The sequence below is a fragment of the Pan paniscus genome, chromosome 3 (genome assembly GCF_029289425.2).
Source record: "Pan paniscus chromosome 3, NHGRI_mPanPan1-v2.0_pri, whole genome shotgun sequence".
In the NCBI taxonomy this organism is placed as follows: domain Eukaryota; kingdom Metazoa; phylum Chordata; class Mammalia; order Primates; family Hominidae; genus Pan; species Pan paniscus.
This window is the reverse complement of record NC_073252.2, coordinates 39411857-39425461: the sequence shown is the minus strand read 5'-3', so window position 1 is coordinate 39425461 and position 13605 is coordinate 39411857. Positions and strand designations below refer to the sequence as shown.

Genomic DNA, 13605 nt, shown 5'->3' with positions numbered 1-13605 from the left:
GGCAAAGAGAGGCTCCTCTGTATATAAGGTTACACAGCTGGTACATGACAGAGCTGGGCAGTAGGGCTCTGCCTCTGAACTCTTCACCTGGTTAACTCATCAGCTTTCAAAGTGAGGTTAAAGAGTAATCACCCCTCTCCATTATCAATCCATTACCTCAAATCCTTTCCAAGTCTAGCAGCACATGACAAGTGCCCACAGTTAAATGCAAAAGAGTTGAGATGATATATTTCCCCTCAGTCATCGCAGCCATATTCCTATTTCAGTGAATACTAATCCAAGTTTTGAAAACTTCTCAGGGTGTCCCAATTATCTTAAATAATACTGTAAAATTACCTAAATTTTTCTTATAACAAAGTTAATTTAGTTCACTTAAAATTTAAAAATGAAAATTTGCTATAGAATGATTTGTAAAAGGAAAGTTGTAAAATTAATAACAAATGCTCCCAAAACAAGCTCTTTCACATAGTTGTAGAAATGCCAGTTTTAGGTGAAATAATATTAATGATTACAATAGCTAATTATGTGTCTTTACTATTGATCAGGCACTGTGCTAAAAGACCTCATTCTCATTTTTAAATCTTTACAAATATCCCGTGGGTTAGATATTATTCTTCCTACTTTAAAGAAATAGGATCTAGGGTTCAGAAAGGTTAAATAACATGTCCAAGCTTACACAGAGCTGGAATTTGAACCTAGACATGTCTGACTGTGAAGTCTATGCTCCTCATTGCTAGTCTATATTGCCAGGTTTCCTTTCTTCCCTGCCCTTGAACTAACCAGGCCCTTCATCCTGCCCTAGGCCCTCTCCTGCAATGCTCACCTCTGGGAAACCAGTGATGGTACACTAGTCCTTAGCTCACCTTTTAATACACAACAGAATTTCACACAATAAGGATAAATGTGCCTCGGTTTTCCCATCTGGAAAATAGAGAAAAAAACCAATCCTATCTCATAGGATTGTTGGGAGGGTTAAATGAATTAATACATGACAAGTGCTTAGAAAAGTGCCTGGCCCACGTAAGCACTCAATATATGGTGATATTTTTCCTTGTATATGTTTTTGTAATTTACACAATCTGTTCTCTTTGGACACATTTAGATTTCAATTAGTAATGTTATAATACCATGCATTTTATACCTCCACGAAATGCAGAATAAACATTTTTGAATTATAATTTTAATGATTAACATTATAATTAATGAGTACTCAGGGGTTCTTAAACTGACATGTTTGAATTTTAGGAGGGGGAAGGCATATAGCATCTGTGCTGAGAAATTTTAATTATATAGAAGGGGTGATCCTCCTTTGATGTTCTTATGTTCTTTCCTTTTTTTTTTTTTGAGACGGAGTCTTGCTCTGTCACCCAGGCTGGAGTGCAGTGGTGCAATCTTGGCTCACTGCAATCTCTGCCTCCTAGGTTCAAGCAATTCTCCTGCTGGGGCAGGAGATTACAGTAGCTGGGATTACAGGCTCACTGCAACCTCCACCTCCCAGGTTCAAGCAGTTCTCCTGTCTCAGCCTCCCGAGTAGCTGGGATTACAAGCACATGCCACCACGTCCGGCTAATTTTTGTATTTTTAGCTGAGATGAGGTTTCATCATATTGGTCAGGCTGGTCTAGGACTTCTGACCTCAGGCGATCCATCCACCTTGGCCTCCCAAAGTGCTGGAATTAGAGGCGTGAGCTGCTGCACCCGGCCCCATTTTTTTTCCCCCTATTTCCCCACTGGATACCTCTTACACAATTTCCATTCTTACTTGCTGCCATACCTCCAGGGCAGCAATAGGACAGCTGGATGCAAGGTACAGGTCCTGAGCCAGGTTATAATCGTTGGTAAACATGGCAAGGTGTCCTGCCAAAAGATTGTAGTCCTCTATTCCCTACAAATAAAAGCAATTCTGAATAGAAAAAAAATGCAAGAGTTTAACTTTTTTTCTTTTTTAAGGACTTTGATCAGTAGGAAGTGGTAATATTCTATCGATTCACTTGTTTAAGAGGTAAGATTAAACGCAAAAAATTTAGACTGCATTTAACTTAAAATAGCATTTAAATTTTAACTTGATAATTCTATAACATGCTGTTTACCTTTATTTGTTCCAAGGACATCACTATGCCAACATTTCCAATTCTCCGATAAACACGGATTGCAAACTCCACTTCCATGTGATGTAGACAAGCTCTGGCCAACTCATTCCAGGCAGCCTCATCATTCAGAATCCTGCACATTTCCCAAGCATCAGAAAACCTGGGATGTAAGAACATAAGCTTAATCAGAATGCTCCACTTGCCACATGTTAGGCAATTTTCAGACTACATGTCATCTAATAGCGTGCCCCAGATAAACTGTCTAAAACATTTCTTAACCTGTAATTGTCATTTACAAGTAATGAAAAAACACTTAAGCTTTCTTCCTTTTTTGTACAGATAAATGTTTTTCCCTAAATTTCTTTTATTAATCTGAATCTACTCTGTAATCAGCCTACTCAATTAACTATAAGCTAATCCTATTCATTTATTTCTTTTTATTTCACACTTAGATGAATATTATTTTTGTTCTCATATAAGTCTAATAAAATTAGTATTCTATTCCTATAAATTTAGAAGTTTAAAACAGGAGTCAGCAAACTATGGCTTATGGGCTAAATCTAGTCAGCTGCTGTTTTGAAAATACAGCTTGAGTGGAACAAAGTCACTGATCAGCCCACTCTTTTTTTTTTTTTTTTTTTTGAAGACGGAGTCTCACTCTGTCGCCCAGGGTGGGTGGAGTGCAATGGCGTGATCTCACCTAACTGCAACCTCGGCCTCCTGGTTTCAAGTTATTCTCCTGCTTCAGCCTCCCGAATAGCTGGGACTACAGGCGCATGCCATGACACCAGGCTAATTTTTGGTATTTTTAGTAGAGACAGGGTTTCACCGTGTTAGCCAGGATGGTCTTGATCTGCTGACCTCATGATCCGCCCGCCTCGGCCTCCCAGAGTGCTGGGATTACAGGTGTGAGCCACCGTCCCTGGCCCAGCCCACTCTTTAATGGATTGTCTGTGGCCACTTTCCTGCTACAACAGCCAGACTGAGTAGCTGCCATAGAGACCCTATGGCCCGTAAAGCTTGAAATATTTGCCATTGGGACCTTAACACAAAAGGTTTTCTGACCTCTGGTTTAAAACATGAACATAAATGCCAATTAAACTTTTTGTGGAACCTCTACATGAGTGAATATATTACATCCATCTATCTATTCATTCATCCATTTATCTATTCACCTATCCATTTTTTCATCCAACACACATTTACTGAACTCCTGTTACGTGCTTGGAAACATGATACAAAAATCAACCACAGTTGCTGTCCTTAAGGCAGTCACAATTGGGGAAGGTGGAAGAGACAGATAAGGAAACAAATGACTACAGCATAGTTTGACAGAGGTAACTGAGTACTTACAATAGGTAACTCTTTGTGCTAAGTCTTTTGCATAAATTCTCTTACCCTAATAACCCTACCCACTAAGTATTATTATTATGTCTCCTTTATAGATTAGGAAAATGAGGCTTAGAGACGTCAAAAGACTAGCCCAAGGCACACAGAGGTAAGTGGTGTCATGCTCTTCACCACTGTGTATACTGCATCCTGGCTCTGAGGCAACACATCAGAAAGACCCCAAGCAGGACTGCCTGTGGTGGTGGGGAAGTCGGGGAAGGCTTCCTGGAGCAGGAGATGGCTCCACTTATCGCCGATGGGTAAAGAAAGAGGGGTTACTACATTCAGAGACAGGGAAAGGGCATTCCAGGAAGAATCATGAAATATATGCAATTTCAGCAGCCAGTGGAACAGAGAGGGACTTGAGTGGAGACAGTTGAGCTGGTGTTAAATCATGAAGTGCCTAGTAGGTCATGGAGGTCCCCCAGGAATTTGGATTTGTTTGTAAAGGCAATAGAAAGTCACTGAAGGATCTTGAGCAGGGAAATAAGAGGATCAAATCACATCTTCAAAAGTGTGTGGAGAACAGATGAGATCGTTACAAGGCTATTGGCAGACAGAGCAGTTAGGAAGTGGTTAGTTACATTACACATTATTCCAGGTGAGGGCCTGGGTAAAGACGAGGGAACACAGGAGGAGGAAAGGAGCTGGTGTATATGTGTGTTAAGGCATGTGCATGTGTGATTACAGTGAGGGAAAATAGGGGCCTGTGGAAATTGATGAGTTCAGTTTTAGAAAGGGCAAGTTTGAAGAGCTCATGGACTTCCAAGGACACATGACTGGAAGGTAGTTGTAAGTACAGGTTTAAGATAAAGACACAGATTTTAGAGTCAGCTTCATATGGGTGGTATGTTGAGCCATGTTAAGCGGAGGAGATTCACTCAGGAAGAATAATTAGAGTAAGAAGAGAAGGCAACTCATGAGACCCCAATAAACAGCAACATTTAAGAGAGGCTCGGAAGAATTAGAACGTCAAAGGAATTCACGGTGGCTCTAGGAGATAAGAGAAAAAAACAGTAAAAGGAAATTATAAGCAAAGCAAAATCAAACCTCGCTATGATGAAGTCAAGATATTGTTGAAATAATTAGGTTTATTTTATTAGGATTTCCCAATAACTGGGCTCTTTGGAAGCTTAGAAACCGTTTTGTTCTTAAGGGCTTTTCTTGTAATAAAGTACTCATAATAAAAACAGCTGACTATCTTATCTGAGCCTCACAATATCCCTGCGAAATGAATAAGGTAAGTGCTGTTATCTCCATCTATTGAATAGGATTTGACATTTTATCAAAAAGACACCTGCACTCATATGTTTACTGCAGCACTATTCACAATAGCAAAGTCATGGAATCAACTTAAGTGTCCATCAACAGATGACTGGATTTTAAAAAGTGGTGTGTATATATAGATATACACACTATGGAATACTACTCAGCCATTAAAAAAATGAAATCATGTCTTTTGCAGCAATATGGATGGAATTCGAGGTCATTATCCTAAGTGAAATGCCCCAAAGTCAAAAACTGCATGTTCTCACTTAGAAGTGGGAGGTAAACAATGGGTACACATGGACATACAGGTGGAATAATAGATACTGGCAACTCCAAAAGGCGGGATGGTGAGACAGGGTTGAGGGATAAAATACTACCCACTGGGTACAGTGTTCACTATTCTGGTGATGGGTACGTTAAAAGCCCAGACTTCACCATATGCACTATATCCATGTAGCACAACTGCACTTGTACTTCTACATTTACAAAAAAAAAAAAAAAAATTCTTGCAAGGATAAAGAATAAAGCAATAAAATAAGATAAAATAATTATAGGATTTGACCTTTAAAATCACAAAAGCAAATAAGAAGTTCCAAAAGAAGTGTTTGAAAGCCTACCTCTTTAGCATTAAATTCTGTGCCAGCATTGGTCTCAGTTCGTCAGGCCCCGTATCTTTTAAGTTGCTGAGAAAGCCATGGGTGCTAAGGTAGATGTTGTTTACTTTTCCACTCTGTGTTTGGCAGGTCAACTCTCCATTATATAGCAGCAAAGGTTTATGAGCAAAAGGAACTTTGGTGCTACCAGCCAAAATAACCTTGGCTCCTACATTATAAAACAGACATCGCAATGCTGAAAGCTAATACTCAGCACAAACATCAGAAAGAATGTTTTAATTTTACTGCAATGGGAAATTCATTTGTCAGCGAATATACACAAAAGGGGTTTAGTACCTTGTATAGTGTCCTTGTGAAAGACGTAAGTATACACCTTATCATCATCATAAGCAATAAATACACCTTTATCCATTGGCCAGTTTTCCCAAAGAACACCTTTAATGGTTGGTGAAAAATCTGGAATCTCATAGGTAGCGTCATTAACCTACAAAATAAAATTTACAGATTTGCCCCAAGTCTGTACTTGAATCATTATCATTTGCCGTGGTAGAAGTCTGTTTGCAGCCTTAGCTGGCTTAGCTTACTGAGTCATATTCAACCTAACATCACTCCAACAACAACAGGAAAGAAAGTTTCTTTTTCCATTCCTATCCTAGGTCTGGCTTGAAAAAACTATAGTTATTTGGAAAATCCAAGGTTTGATCTAAAATCTGGCAAATTTGTAGGAGAACCCACAAATCTAGACACAAAGCTTCAGGTTAAGGAAAAAAAATTAAAGCTGCTCAGGATGACAGAAATTTAAACTACGAACACACTTGTACTTGTGTTTAGAAATTTTTCAATAATACTGAGTATTTGATAATACTGGGTATTAAGAAACAAATTAATTCACATGATTGAAGTAAATTACACTAGGGATGCTTTATTTCAAAAGCTTCTCTAAAATGCATGTCAACAAATATAAATATACAATCATCCCTCAACATCCATGAGGGATTGGTTCCAGGATCTCCCACGGATAGCAAAACCCACAGATGGCCAAATCCCTGAATAAAATGGTGTAATATGTGTATAAACTATGTACACCCTCCCTTATACTTTAAATCATCTCTAGATTACTTATAATACCGAATACAGTATAAATGCTACGTAAATAGTTGTCATACTGTATTGGGAATATAGACAACAAAAGTTTTCTGCACAGGTTTAGCATAGACAAAACCATCCATTTTTCCCCTGAATATTTTTGATCTACAGTTGGTTGAATCCGTGGATGAGGAACCCACAGATAGGGTGGGCTGACTGTAATATTATACTAAATAAGCTATTTACAAAAATCAGTCCATGTAAGTCCTGTGAACTCAGGCAGGTAGGCTTATATATATCCTGAATAGGGAACTGAAAAATATCTGCCTCATCCTACTCTCAAAATGAGGATGAAATATAAAATTCTTGCAAATAATAATTCATACTACAAAGCTGTGTTATTTAACATAGTAGTTGCTATTATAACATCTACATGTAGCCAGATGTACCTATTAAGCACTGAAATGTGCCAAGTCCGAATTGAGATATGTTTAAGTGTAAACTACACACTCAGAGAGTTCGCATGAAAAAAAGATTGTAAAATATCTCATTACTTTTTTTTATATTCAATTACACATTGAAATGATAATATTGAGATACCATTGCACACCAGTCAGAATCGCAATTATTAAGTCAAGAAACAATAGATGCTGGCAAGGCTGAGGAGAAAGAGGAACGCTTTTACACTGTTAATGGGAATGTAAATTCGTTCGACCATTGTGGAAGACAGTGTGGCGATTCCTCAAGGGTTAAATTAAATACATTAAAATTAATTTCATCTGTTTGTTTTTTATCTTTTAAAAATGTAGCTAATAGAAAATTTTTAATTACATATTTGGTTCACATTATATTTGCATTGGACAGTGCTACTTACAAGATATTGTACTAATTACTTCATTTATACTCTAGAAGACAGATACTATTATTATTCCCGTTTTACAGATGAAGAAACTAAAGTACAGAGAAATCTGCCCAAAGTCACACAGCTAGTAGGTTGACGAGCCAGTATTTGAACCCAGGCAGTCTGGCTCCTGAGTCTCTGCTTCTAACCACTATGCTATACTGATTCTCACTTTGTATAGATGAGCACATCAGTGCCACTGGACTAGTGGCCGAACTGTTTTTAAAAAAGGTTTAGTGCTTATTATGTGGCTAACACTATACTAAAAGCTTACATGCATCATCCTATTTACTTTTCATTTAACAACCCTACAAAGTAGGTACTAGAACTGTCTCCATCTTAGACAGACAGAAAAACTGGAAATCCAATCAAAGTGAGAGCTCTTTAACAGAAATTATCAAGAAAAAGAGAACTGTAAATGGAGAAAGTAAAAATGATTGAAATCACCTTGTTTAAGGCTGATCTTACTCCTTACCCTTTTCCTAGCAGCTACACCCTATTTCTGAATTTAACTCCTGACAGATACCTGATTTACCCTCCTACTCTCTTGTATATTCTGTCTAAGCCACAGTTTCTAACTGTGGTGAACGCACACAGGGGAAATTCAAGACAGCTCTAATTAGTTCCCTGTTATAGAAAGGAAACCTATACAAGGTGGAATTTCTGTATTAAGTAGAGGAAACTCGAGGTTTATCTTCATTTATGTCATCCTTCCTCATTTGCTTTGCAATTGGGAGAGGAATGCATTGACTAAGAACTAGCAGATTAGGAATTTGGCATATATAATCCAGGTACATCTGTGGAAATTTGTTATACTTGTCAAATAAAGAAAGAAAAGAAAAAGAGAAGAGAAGGAAAGGAAGGGAAGGGAAAGGGAAGGAAAGGAAAGGAAGAAGGGGCGGGCATGGGGAGGAAGTAAGTCTTTGTATCAAGCGAAGTGTAGCAGTGAGGAGCAGGCTGTTTACATTGGGGAGACAACACAGTGAGACCTAGGCACCTGGAAACAGTATTAAGGATGGGTCCACAAGCAGCTGTAGCTTATGTGAATTTGACCAAAAACACAGTAAACCATTAACAGGATATAAAAAGTAAATGAAAAATCCAATTATAGTTAACTAATGTAAAGGCACATCTCCCTTTTTCTAAATCTATTTTCAAAAAAGTTAAGGATGTTTAAAAATATGAGTGACTGATTTTTAAAATGGGTTCATCCATTTTTACTCATCTAATACAGAAATACCTGTTCCTTGTGCTCAGGATCTTCAAGGAAAGAGGAAAATCAACTGAGGTGGGCAGAAGGCACAGATAAGCTCACTGCCTATCGGGAGAGAAAAGTCATGTACAGGCAGATACACTATAATTATTGTATTGTGCAGTAAGTATATGATAAGTTTGAAAGTGGTTTAGGATATAATAACTATTTTTCCCATTAAAAATCTTTCTGGGATGGCCACTATGAAAAATTACAGAATAATGGAAAAAGTTTTCTTGATATGAGAAATCTATCATAAACATGATATTATGAAGATGACAGCAAAGAACTACAATCCTTGGCACTAATTAATAGAAAATTTTACATGAGATAGGCTTTAAACACACTTTTTTCCCCTATATTGCATTTCAAAAAATAAACATTTAAAAATGTTCTAGACTTACTGGACAGTAAACAAATCCATCACTTTTTTCATCAATGAAAACTAATCTGGTCCCATTTGGGTCGGGAAAAATCTTTTTCACACTGACAGGATGTCGATAATCATTAACAAATTGCCAGTCTTCAATGTAGAAATACTGAACGACACCAGTCTAAAAAAAAAAAAAAAAAATCCAGCCATGAAAATATAAAAGGTAGTCAAGGAAATCCTAACTTTCAACATTTAAATTAAACATATGTTCTAATTTTAAGAGAAAAATGTCATGTTTTTGATGAAGTATCTAAGAATAATATTTAGTATATGTGAAAGGTACAGACTCAAGAAAATAAATAAAATGGGAAAAGCTGGGCGCAGTGGCTCTCGCCTGTAATCCCAGCACTTTGGGAGGCCACGACGGGCGGATCACAAGGTAAGGAATTCGAGACCAGCCTGGCCAAGAGACCAGCCTGACCAATATGGTGAAACTCCATCTCTACTAAAAATACAAAAATTAGCTGGGCATGGTGGCGGGCGCCTGTAATCCCAGCTACTTGGGAGGCTGAGGCAGGAGAATTGCTTGAACCCAGGAGGCAGAGGTTGCAGTGAGCTGAGATCGCACCATTGCACTCTAGCCTGGGCAATACAGCGAGACTCTGACTCAAAAAAATAAAAAATAAAAAATAAAAATAAAAATAAAATGGGACTGTACCTGTGATTAAACAGTCTATTAATTCTAACATTCTTAGTGATATTAAAGCATAATTGATTTTTAGATTTCCTACTTGCTAGAAATACCCCTATTATATAGGAGTAACTTTTAAATACATTATTTCAATTTTTTGCTATTAATAAATTAGAAAATTAATTTTAAGACAAAAAAATCCACCTGATAGAATCAACTGAATGTATATTAGCAATGAACATGTACATACCAAATTAAAAATGCAATACCATTTACAATTACTCAAAAAATGAGATACTTGGGTATAAACTTAAACATAACATGCCCAGGACTTGTATGCTGAAAATTACAAAACACTAATGAAAGACACAAAATATTTAACTAAATGGAGAGGTATACTGTGTTCATGGATGGGAAATTAACATGTTAATTATTCCCATCTGATATAAAGGTTTAATATCATTCTAATAAAAGAAATTTCAACAAGATTTTTTTGTAGATAGACACACAATTATTCTAAAATTTATACAGACTGATAAACTAGAAGAGCTAAAACAATTTCGAAAATAAAGTGGGAAATTAGTCTACCCAATTTTAAGGCTTTCTTTTTATAGCTATAGTAATCAAGACTGCGTAGTATTGGTGGAAGAACAGATACACAGATCAATGGAAGCCTGAAATAGAGACAGATATGTTCAACTGATTCTTTTTCCTGTTTTAAAGATGCCTGTATTTGGCCAGGCGTGGTGGCTCATGCCTGGAATCCCAGCACATTGGGAGGCCGAAGTGGGTGGATCACGAGGTCAGGAGTTCCAGACCAGCCTGACCCCGTCTCTACTAAAACATGGTGAAACCCCATCTCTACTAAAAATACAAAAATTTGCTGGGCGTGGTGGCGTGTGCCTGTAGTCCCAGCTACTCAGGAGGCTGAGGCAGGAGAACCTCTTGAACCCAGGAGGTAGAGGTTGCAGTGTGCTGAGATTGCGCCACTGCACTCCAGCCTGGGCGACAGAGCGAGACTCCATCTCAAAACAAAAACAAAAACAAAAAACGAAAAACAAAGAGGACTGTACTTTTATTCTTATTTTTAATAGCTTTATTGATATAATTTACACACTATAAAATTCACCCTCTTAAAGGATACAACTCCATGGTTTTTTGTACATTCACAGAGTTGTGCAATACTTCATCACAATCAATATTAAAACATTTCATAACCTCAAAAAGAAACTCCACTTGGCTGTCAGTCCGTATGCCCTTCAATGGGCAAATGTTAAACAAACTAGTACATCCATACCATGGAATACGACTCAATAACAAAATGGAACAAACTATGGATACACACAACTTAGATGAATCTCCAGAGAAGTCTGCTGAGTGAAAAAAAAGCCAATCTCAAAATATTGCATACTGTTTGATTCCATTTACACATTATTGAAATGGCAAAATTATGGAAATGGAGAACAAGTTGTTACCAGGGGTTAAGAATGGGGTGGCAGCAAGAGGGAAGTGGCTATAAAACAGCAACACAAGGGATCCTTGTGGTAACAGAATTGTTCTGTATGTTGACTGTACCAATGTCAATATCCTGGTTGTGATTACTATAATGTTACCACTGCGGGAAACTAGGTAAAGGCGTACCTAGGACTTCTCTCTGCATTGTTTCTTACAACTGCATGTGAATTTTACAAGGATCTCAAAACAGAAAGTTTAATTAAAATTTAAAAAAAGATAACATTTTGGACTTCTATTCAGGGCAAGATAGAAAAGGATAATCTTTTCAAAAAATGGTGCTGGAACAACTGGATATCATTTGCAAAAAGTGATCTATACCTCATGGCATAAACAAAATTTAACTCAAAGCATCATGGACCTAAATGCAAAACATAAAACTATAAAATTTTTAGAAGAAAACATAGGAAAAAATTTTGGGACGCTGGGTTAGGCAAAGATTTCTTAGCTATGACACCAAAAGCATGATCCATGAAAAAATAAATTGATAAACTGGACTTTGTAAACATTTAAAAAAATCTTCTCTTTGAAAGACACTATTAAGAGAATAAAAATACAATCTGTGCGCTGGAAGAAAATATTTGCAAAGCATACATCTGATAAAGGAGTTGAATCCAAATATATATAAAGAACTCTCATAAATCAATAAGAAAACAACTCAATCAAAAATTGGTCAAAAAATTTGAACAGACGCTTCACCAAAGATATACAGAAAGCAAATAAACATATGCTAAGTGCCACATCATTAGTTCATTAGGAATCCAAATTAAAATAACAATGATACCACTACACATCTATTAGAGTGGCTAAAATGAAAAAGACTGATTATGTCACGTCTTGGTGAGGACAGAGAGGAACTGGAACACTCACACACTGTTGATGGGAATGTAAAATGGTACAACCGATTTAGAGAACAATTTGCCAGTTTCTTGAACATGAATGTTGATAGAGGCTTTATTTGTAAATACCCCAAACTGGAAATAACTCAAATGTTCACCTATAATTCTTGGATAAGCAAATTATGATATATACATACTATAGACTACTACTACTCAGCAATAAAAAGAAATGAATTACTGACACACACAACAGCATAAAGTATCTCAAAAAAATTAATGTTGAATAAAAGACAAACAAAAAGTAGTACATACTTTATGTTTCCATTTATATAAAACTCTAGAATATACAAACATTTATTACATTTACAGTTACAGAAAAAGCATGGGGTGGGGACAGATGAGAGGGAGGAATCATAAAGGAGCAGGAGAAAACTTCTGCGGGTGATGAGTAAGTTCACTATTTCTGAGCCTCAAACTCCTGAGCTCAGGCAATCAGCCTGCCTTGGCCTCCGAAAGTGCTGGGATTACAGGCATGTGCCACCACGCCCGTCCAAATTGTATAACTTTAATAGTGCATTTTTTTGCATATCAATTAAACTTCAATAAAGCTGCCAAAAAACATGATATTTTCTGAATCACTCAAGAATGAAACCAGGATAGTTGCTGCTTTATGAACAGACTACTACACTTATTCCAAAAGCACTGTGGCATAGTGGAAAGAGTAGATTTTCCATCAGGAAATCTTAGTTTAAGTTCCACTTTGCTACAGACTTGCTAGCCTCTCAATCTTCAGTATCTTCCTCCTGAAAATTTCCCTGTGTATTTTATAGATAGTGAGATAAAATAAGTGAGATCAGGGCTCTATAAACTATTAGTGTCATACAAATTTCCTATTCCATATCACCAAATTACCTGATATATGAGACCTACCTTACTGATGTATATTATTCTCAAAGACTTACTAGTTTAGGTCAAACATAAATTTTAAAAAGTCTCTCAGATGGCATGCTTTAAAGCATGCTTTAAAACATGTTCTTTAAAAAAAAATAATTTAGGCCAGGCTCCTGTGTCCCATGCCTGTAATTCCAGCACTTTGGGAGGCCAAAGTAGGAGGATCACTTGAGACTAGGAGTTCAAGACCAGCCCGAGCAACAGAGGGAGACCCAGTTTCTACCCCCACCAAAAAAAAAAAAAAAAAAAAAAAAAAAAAAAAAAAATTAATTAATTAATTAGCAGGTTTCTAAAATAAATAAATAAATAAATAAATAAGAAAATATAAAAAATGTTTCAGCTGGGCACGGTGGCTTGCGCCTGTAATCCCAGCACTTTGGGAGGCTGAGGCAGGTGGATCACGAGGTCAGGAGTTCAAGACCAGCCTGGCCAAGATGATGAAACCCCGTCTCTACTAAAAATACAAAAATTAGCTGAGTGTGGTGGCGGGTGCCTGTAATCCCAGCTACTAGGGAGGCTGAGGCAGAGAATTGCATGGGCGACAGAGAGAGACTCTGTCTCAAAAAAAAAAAAAGAAAAAGAAAAAAAAATCCAGGAGGTCTGTTTCTAAAAAAAAAAAAAAGAAGAAGAGAAAAGAAA

At 37.0% G+C, this 13605-nt stretch overlaps 1 protein-coding gene across 6 annotated transcripts in view; it reads right to left on the bottom strand.

Annotated features, from left to right (window-relative positions):
* Positions 1–13605, bottom strand: part of WDR19 (WD repeat domain 19) — a 106046-nt gene that overhangs the window by 51746 nt on the left and 40695 nt on the right. For 4 of the 6 annotated variants that reach the window (XR_004671025.3, XM_034958443.3, XM_063603513.1 and 1 more), the window contains 5 exons: positions 9005–9154; positions 5698–5845; positions 5365–5569; positions 2090–2249; positions 1762–1884 (listed from right to left, as the gene is read on the bottom strand). Coding sequence is in view for 5 of the 6 variants with exons in the window: in XM_034958443.3 (XP_034814334.3) it covers positions 1762–1884; positions 2090–2249; positions 5365–5569; positions 5698–5845; positions 9005–9154 (786 nt within the window). In the remaining variant the exon portion in view is untranslated. The remainder of the gene's footprint in view (positions 1–1761; positions 1885–2089; positions 2250–5364; positions 5570–5697; positions 5846–9004; positions 9155–13605) is intronic. The other 2 variants (XM_003832181.6, XM_063603514.1) reach the window with 1 other exon arrangement.